General features: G+C 33.9%; 2 protein-coding genes across 2 annotated transcripts; one reads left to right on the top strand and one right to left on the bottom strand.

The window, feature by feature from the left end:
* Positions 1-2,577: 2,577 nt before the first annotated feature.
* On the bottom strand, positions 2,578-4,791 carry LOC108761626 (uncharacterized). The gene is made up of 4 exons (XM_018508241.1): positions 4,716-4,791; positions 4,491-4,616; positions 3,648-4,334; positions 2,578-3,500 (listed from the first exon to the last, which is right to left on the bottom strand). The coding sequence occupies exons 1-4, from the start codon at positions 4,789-4,791 to the stop codon at positions 2,578-2,580; spliced, it is 1,812 nt and encodes a 603-aa protein (XP_018363743.1).
* A 4,355-nt stretch (positions 4,792-9,146) lies between these two features.
* Positions 9,147-11,097, top strand: LOC108761625 (probable ATP-dependent RNA helicase DDX43). The gene is given in 7 exon segments (XM_018508240.1): positions 9,147-9,152; positions 9,457-9,496; positions 9,499-9,658; positions 9,945-10,098; positions 10,259-10,500; positions 10,571-10,733; positions 10,814-11,097. Coding segments are annotated over 7 exon segments (888 nt in total). The 3' UTR covers positions 10,937-11,097.
* Positions 11,098-13,098: the final 2,001 nt, after the last annotated feature.

Genomic DNA, 13,098 nt, shown 5'->3' with positions numbered 1-13,098 from the left:
TATCAATAGAGTCCGCAAAGGAAAAATTGGCCCCGAGTCTAGATCAAATAGATTACACAATCATCAAAAACCTTCCTTCCAAATACATCGCCTCACTGCTCAACATCTACAATCTATCCTTCAACGAAGGCTCATTCCCGGAAGAATGGAACCACGCTTTGGTTATCCTAATACCTAAACGGGGCTCCGCAAGATTTAGACCCATATCCTTACTGTCATGTTTCTTCAAAATCATGGAAAAAATTATATATTGGAGAATGAAATGGCTCACGGAATCAAGTGCCTTACTTCCCAACAATCAACTGGGCTTCCGCCCCCTTAGTTCGTGCACTGACAGCTTGATTACTCTAACTAACTACATACGAGGAGGCTTTATAGATAATGCCAATACGGTCTACGTGTTCCTCGATATCGAGGGAGCGTTCGACAACGTCATCCCTTCCATCTTATTGGAAGATTTATTTCAACTCGGCATCCCGGCAAAAACCAGAAAGTTTATAACCAACGCCATTTTCGAGCGACAAGTCTCGTTCATCTGTGATGGTGAACTCCAAGGTCCATACGTCTCACTGAAGGGTACTCCCCAGGGCTCAATTCTCAGCCCCCTCCTACTCAATTTATACTGAGAAAAAATTAACGATCACCTACACAAGGACACTCTACTACTCCAATATGCTGACGACATAGTTATCTTCTCGGCGAATCAAGACATCAAAGCCGCTCGTCTTTCAGTTCAAACATCTCTAAACAGAATCCACACGTATCTGAGGAACAGGGGGCTGGAACTATCAACGACCAAAACGCAATGGATGACATTCACAAAGAAGAAAGACAACTTCCCTGATCTCCACATCTACATCAAAGGAACGGACATTCCCAGAACTCGAACAGTAACCTTTTTGGGAGTCATTCTAGATCCCAAACTCAAAGGCAAAAAATATTTAGAATATTTAATCAAAAAAGGTCGCACCCTCACCAATATTCTCTCGGTTCTAGCCGGTACCAAATGGGGATCACACCCAAGGCTACTTCTTAATCTGTACAGAGCAATCTTCCGCTCCTCAATCGAATACGGTTGCCAAATCTTCAGACTAAAAGGTAATAAGATAGAATTTTTGCAGCTAGAGCGCTTGGTTAACAGAAATTTACGTACTGCCTTGGGATTTAGACTTTCTACTCTCATTAATGTAATCACGGCAGAAGCTAAAGAAATGCCTCTTTATCTTAGATTTGGCTACACTCTCTCTAAGTTTACATACAAATGCCTATCAAAGAAAAACTCCCCTGTTCTTAACAGCTTGAGATACATAGAATACATTACTTACACCGCCAATAGACGACAACAAGCCTTGATTGCTATTCCAATTCTAAAATACTACGTCATGCAAAAGCATTCCATAGATATTATGCAGCGATACTCTCGCCCATCCGCTTTCAGAATGTCTCTGGAAAGTTACACTTACACTCATAGCTTTGACAACTCAATGGCAGATATTCCCAAAAACTCAAACAATAGAATCTATCAGGCCCGTTATACGGAGATCTCAGCTACATATTCTTCCAGGGGTCCTCTACTTTTTACGGACGGATCCAAGAGAGACAATGGAGAACAAGTTGGAGCAAGCATTTTCTCAGCAGAACTAAAAATTAGGCTTAAACATAAACTACCTGCAGAGACTTCAACTTTTTCTGCCGAAGCCTGGGCCATTCTTCTAGCCACATTCCTAATTGAGGATCGATGCTGCAACGAAGCTACCATATTATTAGATTCGAAGAGCGTACTACAAGCCATTTCATCTCAAAATTGCAGGAGCACTAACTACATTATTCATGAAATCAAAAATAGTCTCTGCCAAATGACGAGACAAGGATTCATCGTCCACCTAGTCTGGATCCCGGGTCATAAGGAAATTCAAGGCAATGAACAAGCAGATCGACTTGTCAATGAAGCAGCTATACACGGACATCATCCCAAATTCAAGATTCCCGTCCAGGACTTTGCGGCGCTAGCTAAGAGTGCTTTTAATAATCAATTTCAATTGTATTTAGACCGATCCGCTGCCATCAAAGGCCATTGTATGACTCTATACATAGAAATACCTCTCCCAAACCGTGGTTCTATAATAAATCGTTGAACAGAAACGAAATTGTCACTATTTCCAGGATTCGTTCTAACCATTACAACCTGGCCTACAGTCTGCATCGAAAGAATATTATAAGCTCTCCGGAATGTTTCTGCGGAAATCCTATTCAGGATATTAACCACATCTTGTTTTACTGTAGTCAATGTATCGGCAAATCCGGAAGACTAAGATCTTATCTTAAAAAACATTTTCCTATGCACCCTATTGACATTCACTTCATGATTCGCAATCCGCCACCCACGCTGTGCCGTTTAATCTGTGCTTATCTTAAATCAGTAAGCCTAAATGTATAATCCTCTAGCAAATTTGTCTGTTTGTCCTTTTTTTTCTTTGCTCAGTGTCGCCGGCTGGCGACAATAAGTGTCTTCAACCTATCCTTTAGGTTATATGACACACAAAACTCTCCAATCTTGACTGTCTATTCCAAAATACCCTAGATGACCCTATTTATACTCCTAAAAAAGTTATAGACTATTCTCACAGCTGTCCATCTACCTCTCTTAATCCAAGTGAAAATACTATTCTCATCAAAAATGCCTCTACTTCTAAATTCCAAATCTAGTCGAATTCTGGTTTCGTCATATTTACTACATCTCCATATAACATGATCCACATCCTCAATCTCATAACCACAATCACATCTAGCACTGTCAACATAACCTTTTCTAGCTAACGACTCATTAAGATTATAATGATTCGATCTAAGCCTGTTTACGAAAGTCACAAAAGCTCTTTCCTCATCAAACTCCGCAAACCAAGGTTTATTCATAGCAGGGTTGTAAAAATTCTTAAAATAAGAAGTACCAACAGCTCTAGAATTTTGAACTATAGTGGATTGCGTATTATTCCACATATTCTGTCTAAATAAACTTCTAACATCTAAAAGAGGAACCACAATATCTCCCTGCAATATCTCCTCCTTAGATCCCTCTTTAGCCATTCTATCAGCTACCTCATTACCAACTACTCCTATATGCGCCGGTGTCCAAACAATTATTATATTTTTATCCATTTTATTATTTATTTCAAACAACCTTTTCCTACTTTCTACTATATACATATTCTTATATACATTAATCTCATTATTGTTAATTGCCTTAATGACAGCTTGACAATCAGAGAAAATAATAACATCTTTTTTAACAGAAACAAATTCATTATAAATAATATCTAACACTGCTTTAATGGCAAAAGCCTCTGCTGTAAATGAAAAGCATTCTCTTGGCAAACTAATACTATATGCAGTAGTACTACCCTCCAGCACAACACCGGCACTGGTTGCAATTGAGTCATCAGATTTCGAGCCATCCGTGTAAAAGATCGTAGGTTCCATAGACAAACCAAACTTTTCGATAACTGCGTCAATAAATTCTCCATCATTAATCTCTTCTCTCTTACGTCTATATCCCGTCAAACAATCTATTTTCACTTCTTTTGTCAGTGCTTCATATCTAGTATCAAAAATCTCAAATCTTCGATTCTATCTCATAATTCTGTGGATACCTCTTATATTTTCCCATGCTTCCACAATAACACTCTTCTTAGCCAATGGATATCGGAAAACATGAAAATTTTCTAAATCCGTTAAAGAATCCAGCCTATTACTCATATAGTCTTGTCCATAAATGGCAATTTTGCTAACTTGATTACGAGCCAAAAAACCTGCTCTGTCTCTTAGTAACATAACTTTTGCTTCAGCAATCAAAACGTTATTTGGTGCAGAATTTCTGTATCCTAATGCCGTTCTAATTCCTCTAAATTGAGCTCTTTCTAGACTGAGTCTAAAACGTTTTTCACGAGGATAAAATATCATAATACCGTATTCTGCAACCGATCTTACTAGGCTCTTATACAGCATTAACGCTGTATTAACTTCAATTCCTCTAGAAACTCCGTTCATATATTGTAACATTGAATTGGCCAGAAATACTTTACCTCTAACTTCATTAATCTGTTTATGGAACTTTAAGTTGTTATCAAACCAGACACCAAGAAATTTTGTATTCCTTGAACAACTAATTCTAACATTTTTAACATCTATTACCATATCCATGTCTATCACTCCATGTTTTGAAAATTCAATCAGTTCTGTTTTAGAAGGTTGAAGTTCTAGACCCAATCGTTCCAAATTATTTGCTATAACATTAACCGCTCCCTCCAGAATATCACGGTTCCTATTTCTATCGACATCTGTTGAGTAAATAGCAATATCATCAGCAAACTGAACAATTTGTAAAGTATGCGGCAAACCTTCAGTAATATCACATGTATAAATGACATATAGCAAAGGGCTCAGAACACCTTGAGGTAAACCTTTATAAATTATTCTATTAATTATATTCTCACCATTAGTTATAAATTCTGTATCTCTACTACATAACCATCTCTCAACAAATCTGAGTATATTAGATGGGCAATTCAATGTAATCAGTTTATTTATCATAACACTATATCTAACATTATCGTAAGCAGCTGAAACATCCAAAAAAGCAGACAATGTATATTCATCTCTCAGCTGACCGATTCTGATATCCGTAGTGATTTTTACTAAGTTATCACCACATGACCTACCTCTTCTGAAACGAAACTGATCTTTATTCAAAACTTTATTGTTCTCAGCCCACCAAATAAAGCGTTCATTGACCATTCTTTCCATTAATTTACCAACACAAGATGACAACGCAATTGGCCTGACCTTCTCTTTATTAGCTTTATCTATAAAAAATACTTGATATTTATGCCAATCTTCCGGGAGTCGATGTTTCAACCAAATTTCATTAAACAGAGATAGCAATACCAACTTATATTCTTCTGGCAAGTTCTTGAGCATATTATAATCTATGCCATCTCTACCAGGAGCCGAAATCTTTTTAATCATAACCAGTGCTCTATCCAATTCTTCTATACAAAAATCCAATTCTAAACAATTATACCGTTCTTCTAATTTACTATTATTAATTGCGATATGCGGTTCTGGTACCCAAATAGGAGATAATTTTTCAATTTCCATCCTAATAGCTTGTTGTCTGTCTGCTTGTTGCCATGCATTCCATTTAATTCCTTTCCTAGAATTCTTAAATATTCTCATAACCTGCCATACATATTTCATATTCGAAAATTTGTTAATACTCGCACAAAAACGTATAAAACTATTTCTTTTCTTTTTATTAATTATTTTACGAGCTATTGCTCTAGCCTTTTTATATTTTACAAAAGAATGCTGATCTTTTATTCTAATATATTCCTTGAAACATTCCTTTTTATCGTTAATGACAGCTTCACATTCCGCATCCCACCAACCCAGTGAGAAATGACAATGGAATCGACATCGAATCGATATCGAATTGACGTCGAATTGACGTTGATTCGACATCGATTCCATTGTCATTTCTCACTGGGCAAATGACTTTATGACTCTCTTTATTTTTGTTACCTTTTTTCCTTTTGCAACCCAAATTACTTGTCTCTTCCTCTTCCTAATAGCCCTCCACTAAGAAAAGTTGTTTATATTCTATAAATTTATCCGACGTGTACAAAACTGCAGCTTTGATATATTTCAAAAAAGTAGAATATTTGCTTTCCAAATCGACCACATTAACCATTTCTTGTCTCAGATTCTCAACACGATTGTCCACCATACATAATATTTTGTCCAATCCGTCTTTTTGGTAGAAATTCTATTATTCCTCTTCATATAAGTTTCCTTTTTAGTATTTATCTCCAACCAAACTGGAAAATGACTCAGAACCCCATGAGTCTTGTAATTGTTGATAGTCTGCGATACCTAAAATTCCTATTGAGCAAAAAATTAAATCCAAATTTGACGATCTTTGTCTAATATCACCAATTCTGGTCATAGTGTCGAAATTCAAACAAAAGTATCCATTATCTCCAGCTGATTTACTCAAATTTTCACCATTTTTATCAGTATCGAAACAATTCCACATACTATTATGCGCATTAAAATCACCTACAATTAGCGTATTTACACCTTGATAATCAAATCCAAAAATATCGTTCCATGCATCATAGTTATCCACATTATATGGTCTTCTATAAACGGCAACCACATTAATATTAGGTATAACATTACAGATTTTAATCCCAATAACATCTATGTTATTGGATCTGCAATTAATATTATTTATTAAATAAACATTTAAATGCCTTTTGGAGAGAATAACTATTCCTCCACTAGTCCCCTGACTTGATTTAAAAAATAAATTAAATCCTGAAAATTTCATTTGCGACTCAACAGACGCTTTGTTTCAATAAGAACTATAATATCAAAATTCTTAAAATTATTAGTTAATTCTGATTTCTTGCCTCTTATTCCCCTAACATTCCATACTAAAATATTTAGAGGTGTGTGTGTCATTATTAGTAACGTCCTCCACAGTACTCATTAACTTCTCTATTATAACTTTCTTTTACTACGCTATCTGAAACACGTCTTACTTTCCTTAAATTCATATTATAATCAGCTCTCTCTTTATCTAAATAATCTATTCCTCGAAACAGGGACAATGTTTCATCATCCAAAGATTCACGAGATGTATCAACACCTCTAAGTTTTTCAATGAGTTGAACCACCATATCTCTAAAAGCCCTACTACTGTTAATATACAACTTAATGTTTTCCATCAAATCAGAATTATTGTCCAAATTCTGACTATAAGCCGAATATCGAGATGTTGTTATCGGCCTTCCATTTGTCTCATTACCATTAGGGTTCATATCTTGCCATCTTTTAAGTGCAACACCTCTTGATGATTTTAATATTTCTTCTTCTCTGGAATTGTAATAAAATTTATTCCGACTTCCATCAGATTTAGTAGATTCATATCTCCTCTTCTTATCATAAGATGAATCTTCATTCCCCCGATTTCGAGGTAAAGTTTTTATAACCTATATGAAACATTCTCAGTTAACCTAGGTTTCTTATTAACAAAAGAATCAGAAGGATCCAAATCATCACGAGTCCCATTATAATCACCAGGTAAACGCGGCCAACCTTGCGGCTTATTATATCTGTCATAATTACGTCTTCATAATTTCCGAACCCTCTAAGATTTTTGCTGCTTCATAAAAATTACATTTATTAGAGCTCATAATAACTTTAATTGATTTATTATATGCGTACATCGGACAATTTCTTGTAATTGATCTATGATCTCCTCCACAATTTATACAAATGTCATTTCTGTCACATCTACCATAGCTAACTTCTGCACATACTATACATCTCCTTTCACTACGGCAAAAAGTTTGCACATGACCATATCTAAAACAATTAAAACACTGTCTAACTGGTTCCACAAATGGTCTAACTCTAAGCGCAGTTAATTTATTATAAATATATAAGGCAGATATCAGTTCACGTCCCCTCATAGTAATCAGTATATTACTCGAATATTCAAAGGAAAATGATTTATCTATCGGGTTTTGTTTTCTTCTCTTCATTCTCTCCAATTTAACAATACCAGTGACATCTGTAATACACTCTATCAACTCATGGATAGAGAATTCCCAGCCGATAATAACACCTTTACATAGTACTAATCCATCATCTATACGACCACTGATAATCCTATTCTCCTCTTTAATTTTCTCCAGCGCATTCAGACACAGATTAGCTTCTTGAACATCATTAAAAATAATTACCGCTTGATTAAAGCTAATCATATCAATAAATAATGGTTTAATATTCAGTCTCGATAAATTCATAAGTATCTTTACCATATTATTCTTTTTATTAGAGGAACAATCCTTTTTTTCTAATTTAATAACAATCTTATAACTATTATAATATATTATAGGACCGTACATGTGATAACACAAACTATAGAAATCAAAGCCTTACACGATCTAGCTGGATCTTAATGCTTGTATGATTCTTATGTGAATTTATATACTACGTATGTAGTCCCACAGAAACGCGCGCCGAAAAATTTCCGGTCTTGAAACGCTAACTCTACTAAACTACCGCAGTAATATCACGTAATATCACAAGGCTTTGATTTCTATAGTTAATCTTATAACTATTAAATTTATCTTTTTTAAATCTTACTTCCCGAAATTTAAGTATCTCTGACATAGATATTCTATTATCCGGTTCAACTTTTTCTAATCTGTTATTTTTCAATATGTACATTTCTTGACTATATTTAGAACGTATATCAAGATTTCTGTTACCTTGAGAAGGACTCTCGCTATTGACTTCTTCTAAACTTACTTGACTGTTGTCATTCTTTTCACCACATTCCATCACACAATCCATATCAATATGTGCTCCTTCCTGATCATTTTTATTGTAAAGCTCATTTATATTTTTACTTCCTCTATCCATCATTGTTAATCTCTTAACTTGTTTATTCTTCTCTACATTATTAACTACTTTCCACATTTCGTCTTCGTCCTTAGACATTATCTCTTTTTAGTAATTATATCAAAATTTTCCTCCGTCACCATCATCCTCTTCTCACTCCTCGTATCCTCTTCTTCCATCTCACTCTTCCTCATCTCCTGCAGAGGTCCTATCGCAACCGGTGCACGGTTTGGTACATGACTATTATTATTTTTTTTTTAAATTCCCCCTTCCGATGGGGGACCTACAAAATTTACGCGACTTGCCTATATTTAATCAAATAGCCCTAGCCAAATTAATTCTCAATTAAACACCTCCAAACTAAACTTTTCTAAAACTTCCACAGAGAAAAGCAAAGCCTCAACGAAAACACGTCTGAACTCTACAACAGATCAACTCAGTCTCTTTTTTTTTGCTGTTCGTTCTTACAGAGGCGATGAGAGTTAAGTCCCACGCTTCTCCCCAGGTGTCGCGAGCGCCTGGGTTTTCCTTTGTTTCAGATACTTTCGGGGGACGCTCCCCTCTAGACTGGCCGGATTCACCGTCTATTCGATGACGAGTGCCATATTAAACCAGAAAAAAGAAGAAGACTATGTTTTGATTTGATTATAGTCTCGCGAGACCGCTCGAGCGGGATGGACGTGCGTCACGCCCGCTTCGGGTGTTGCATCATCTCATCCATTTTTTGAAAAACGTTTCCGGCTTCGACTGTGCATTGTGTTGCATTGTTTGTCTTGATTACATTATTGTTTCGTCCCGTTCACCGGTTTGAGGTGACCGATGTATCATACTTTGATTGCACGATTTATTTACGATTTTGACCGAAATCGTCGCCATTTTTGCGGCGAGTGCCATCAATTTTGAAGAAGAAGAAGACTATTTTGATTGTAAATTATTTAAAGGTGTGCGTATACGGTGGTATACGGTGGTGCAATGCACAAATAGACAACTGTGACAAAAGGTGTGCAAATTGTAATTGCAACTCCGGAAGATTAAACGATTTGGTTCAAGCAAATGTATTGGATGTGTCGGCTGTGACGTATCTTATACTCGATGAAGCAGATCGTATAGTGGACATGGGTTTCAAACCTCAAATTCGTAAGACTCTTCTAGGTGTACGACCAAATAGACAAACTGTTATGACAAGGTATATAAGTCATGTTTTTAAAAAATTCTTACCTCTTTTAAAAATGGGATTTTTTTAAGGAAAAGAGAAAAAAATTTAATCATAATTTTTTGTCCTTTTAGAATATATATTTTCTTTATTTCTATTTGTAAAATTTATTAGATATATTACTTCTTTAAATAAGTAATTTGTATTACCTCTCTCTAGAATAATTCAGAATATATAGTTTATCTAAAAATTCATGTATAATATCAATATTATATTATAATTAATAAATATGATCTAATATAATACTTATCCTTTTCAGCGCTACGTGGCCCCAGGGTATAAGACGCTTAGCCCAGTCATACATGAAAAATCCGATTCAAGTATTTGTTGGATCATTTGACTTAGCAGCTGTTCATTCTGTAACACAGAGGATTATGGGTATGATCAATGTAATGCTACAAATGCTTTAAAGCGTTTTTTGATTAGTCAACTTGTAAAATTCTTTCTTCTGATCAGTCCACCAAATGCTTTAAAGCATTTGTAGCGAGACTTTGTCCACAGCCTATATAAAATTGACTACAAATTATTTTGAAAATGTCATATTAGTTCATTATTATTGTTAATGTATTGTAGATGCATCAATTCTTCCAAGAAATGGGCCCTCACGATAAAGTTATAATATTTTTTGATAAGAAATCAAAAGTGGACGATATTTTTAGTGATCTGGCTTTAACGAATATCGATTGTCAGAGTATTCACGGCGATAGAGATCAATCAGATAGAGAACAAGCATTAGAAGATCTGAAGACTGGAGCCATTCAGATCCTTCTCGCAACCGACGTGGCTAGTCGAGGAATCGATATTGAAGATATTACGTAAGTTTTACATACTGATACATTACATTATTTAAGATATGACATCAATATATTTTTGTCCTCATTTTAGACACGTACTGAATTATGACTTCCCATGGGATATAGAGGAATACGTTCACCGAGTCGGTCGTACTGGACCCGCAGGTCGAACAGATGAAAGTATCACTTTTATGACAAGACAGGACTGGCATCATGCTAAAGCACTCATTGATATTCTTGAAGAGGCTAATCAGGTTAATAGATATACAAGGAATATTTTAATTCTTACCAATTTTGTGTAGTAGAATCCACCAATTTGTACTTTTTAGTTCAGGAAGTACCTGAGGAAGTATATAAAATGGCTGAAAGATATGATGCATGGAAAAAGAAAAAAGAACAAGAAGATCCATATGGAAGAGGCAATAGAGGTGGTAGACGCGGCTATCGTAGGATGTAACATGATTAATTAATGATGTTAGGACTTAGGTTACATTATGTTTAGTATAATTAGTACCAAATTTAACACATACATATTGTGATACTATTTTTAGTCCATACAATATCGGTAAGACTAATTTCGTGAAACAAAACGGTGTTCCTTTTCTTTATTTTTTTGTTGATTGTCAAAATTAACTATACATGAACAAGATCTATTGTAACTCAATCTTATTGAAATATTAATATTAAAAAAAATGCTTGCGACAATTAGAATAACGATAAAATGCACTGTAATCAGTGACATTTAACTATACTTCTTTAGTTATTAATTGCAAAATATAATTTTGTATTACAAAGTACTATTAAATGTGCTAATTAGTATATCCTTTGTTTCTCATCTAAGTTCTCTCTTTATACATCGTATTTTATATTTGTTTAAAAGAATGTTTATGTTTACGATATTCGAGGTTAATGAATATATTTTTTACTTACAATTAGTCAATTCATATTTATTTTTTAATCCACAACACAGATTATTTTAAATATATAACACAAATAAATATATTATTCATATGTTACATAAAAAATAATGAAATGAGTAGCAAGAATATATATTTCATCAGAGATGGCATCACTAAAAATATGTTATAAGAACATAATAACTTTACTGTAACTTAACTTTTTCTAAAAGTAATTCTATATATGTATTATCCAATCGATTTTATATCTTCTGATATATTAAATTTATTATAAAAATAGTATTGCGTTAGGTTTGAAATTATAATAAAATACAGCAACATTTCAAAGAAAAAAGAACAAGTTCTTTCAAATTGATTCATAAAATTCAAGAAACCTCTGTTTCATTCATATCAACATTTAAGTAAAGGTTTTACAAAAATACATAACTATCGAGATAAAATATGATAAAATAAGATGTATAATGTATTAAGTAGCCACTTTATTGTTAAAATCGAGAAGGCTCCGATTGCTGTTTCTGCAAAGAAAAAAAATACATAATATAAATAAAAGATTTTATAACTGCAACATGATGTTTTATACATTAAAACATGCAGATATAAATAAATTACGCTATTTTTATCATGTAACTTTTTAAACATAATCTCAGATAACATTGCAGCTACATTTGCTATATATTCACACTGTAATTTATATTATCCATGGATTTTTCATATTTTAAATTTTATTATTCTTTTACAAATTTATTTTATTCTTAAAAGGATATTTTTATATTAGACACATTATTTGTATAGGAGGGCTCCGATTGCACACATCGCATATTGCACACATATATCGCTGATTAGCCAATTTAAAAATAAAATAATCTCATTGGCAAAACAGTAAAAAATTACTAGGCACCAGTTGATATGAGTGTGTACAATCAGAACTGTAGGCAAACGGGATCCTCCCCAAGATTTTACTGTACTGTTTAAATCATTATATTGCTCCCATAATCCTAAAAGTCTTTTACAATAAGCAACAAAATGACCGGGATAACCCGCAACAACACCTACCAATCTGAAACATTAAATTAATGATATTACTTGTTATTTCAAAATAATATGTAATTTAATATGTAAGACAATCATATTATATTTATATGTATTCAGAGACCTTGTAAATATTCATATATATGTTTATTAAATTAAGAATAATGTGGAAAATGTAGACTGGAAGCCATCCTAAGCCACAAGGCAAGGATTATAATAAAATAAATAAAAAATCAATAAAATGTAAGACAATCATACCTATATTGTTTTTTCAACGTTAGCATTATTGGTTTTTTAATTTACAAGATTTTGAAGTATATAGATTGAAGATTAGCTCTGACATCTAATTCTATAAAAACGTGGTAATTAGTTTCGGTTGTTAGAACAGAGCAGCCTCCACATTTACATCGTTTGTTGTAAACAATTTTATGAAATTGCAATGCTTTTTGTAGAGCATTAAAGCCTTTTTCTATAATTATTTTATGATTAGGCATTAATGTCACAGTTGTCTATTTGTGCATTGCACCACCATATACGCACACCTTTAAATAATTTACAATCAAAACATAGTGCAAGCACTGAACTCTATACTGGAATGGGCATCTCCGCTGTGATGCATAGAAAATCATGGCCGCGACTGATCAGTCGCCATCTTGGCTCGATCAGATGCCTG

This window comes from Trachymyrmex cornetzi, unplaced genomic scaffold (assembly GCF_001594075.2).
Source record: "Trachymyrmex cornetzi isolate Tcor2-1 unplaced genomic scaffold, Tcor1.1 scaffold258, whole genome shotgun sequence".
NCBI classification, from domain to species: Eukaryota; Metazoa; Arthropoda; class Insecta; order Hymenoptera; family Formicidae; genus Trachymyrmex; species Trachymyrmex cornetzi.
This window is presented reverse-complemented; position numbering and strand designations above follow the sequence as displayed.

What these genes read in the sequence shown, in the direction of transcription:
- LOC108761626 (XM_018508241.1), bottom strand. Translation starts at nt 4,791, where the DNA reads ATGGTCAATGAACGCTTTATTTGGTGGGCTGAGAACAATAAAGTTTTG. An exon ending in TCAGTTTCGTTTCAGAAGAG is followed by an intron (nt 4,617 to 4,715) that starts GTAGGTCATGTG and finishes TGGATGTTTCAG; the next exon opens with CTGCTTACGATAATGTTAGA. An exon ending in AGCATGGGAAAATATAAGAG is followed by an intron (nt 3,501 to 3,647) that starts GTATCCACAGAA and finishes TTATTGACGCAG; the next exon opens with TTATCGAAAAGTTTGGTTTG.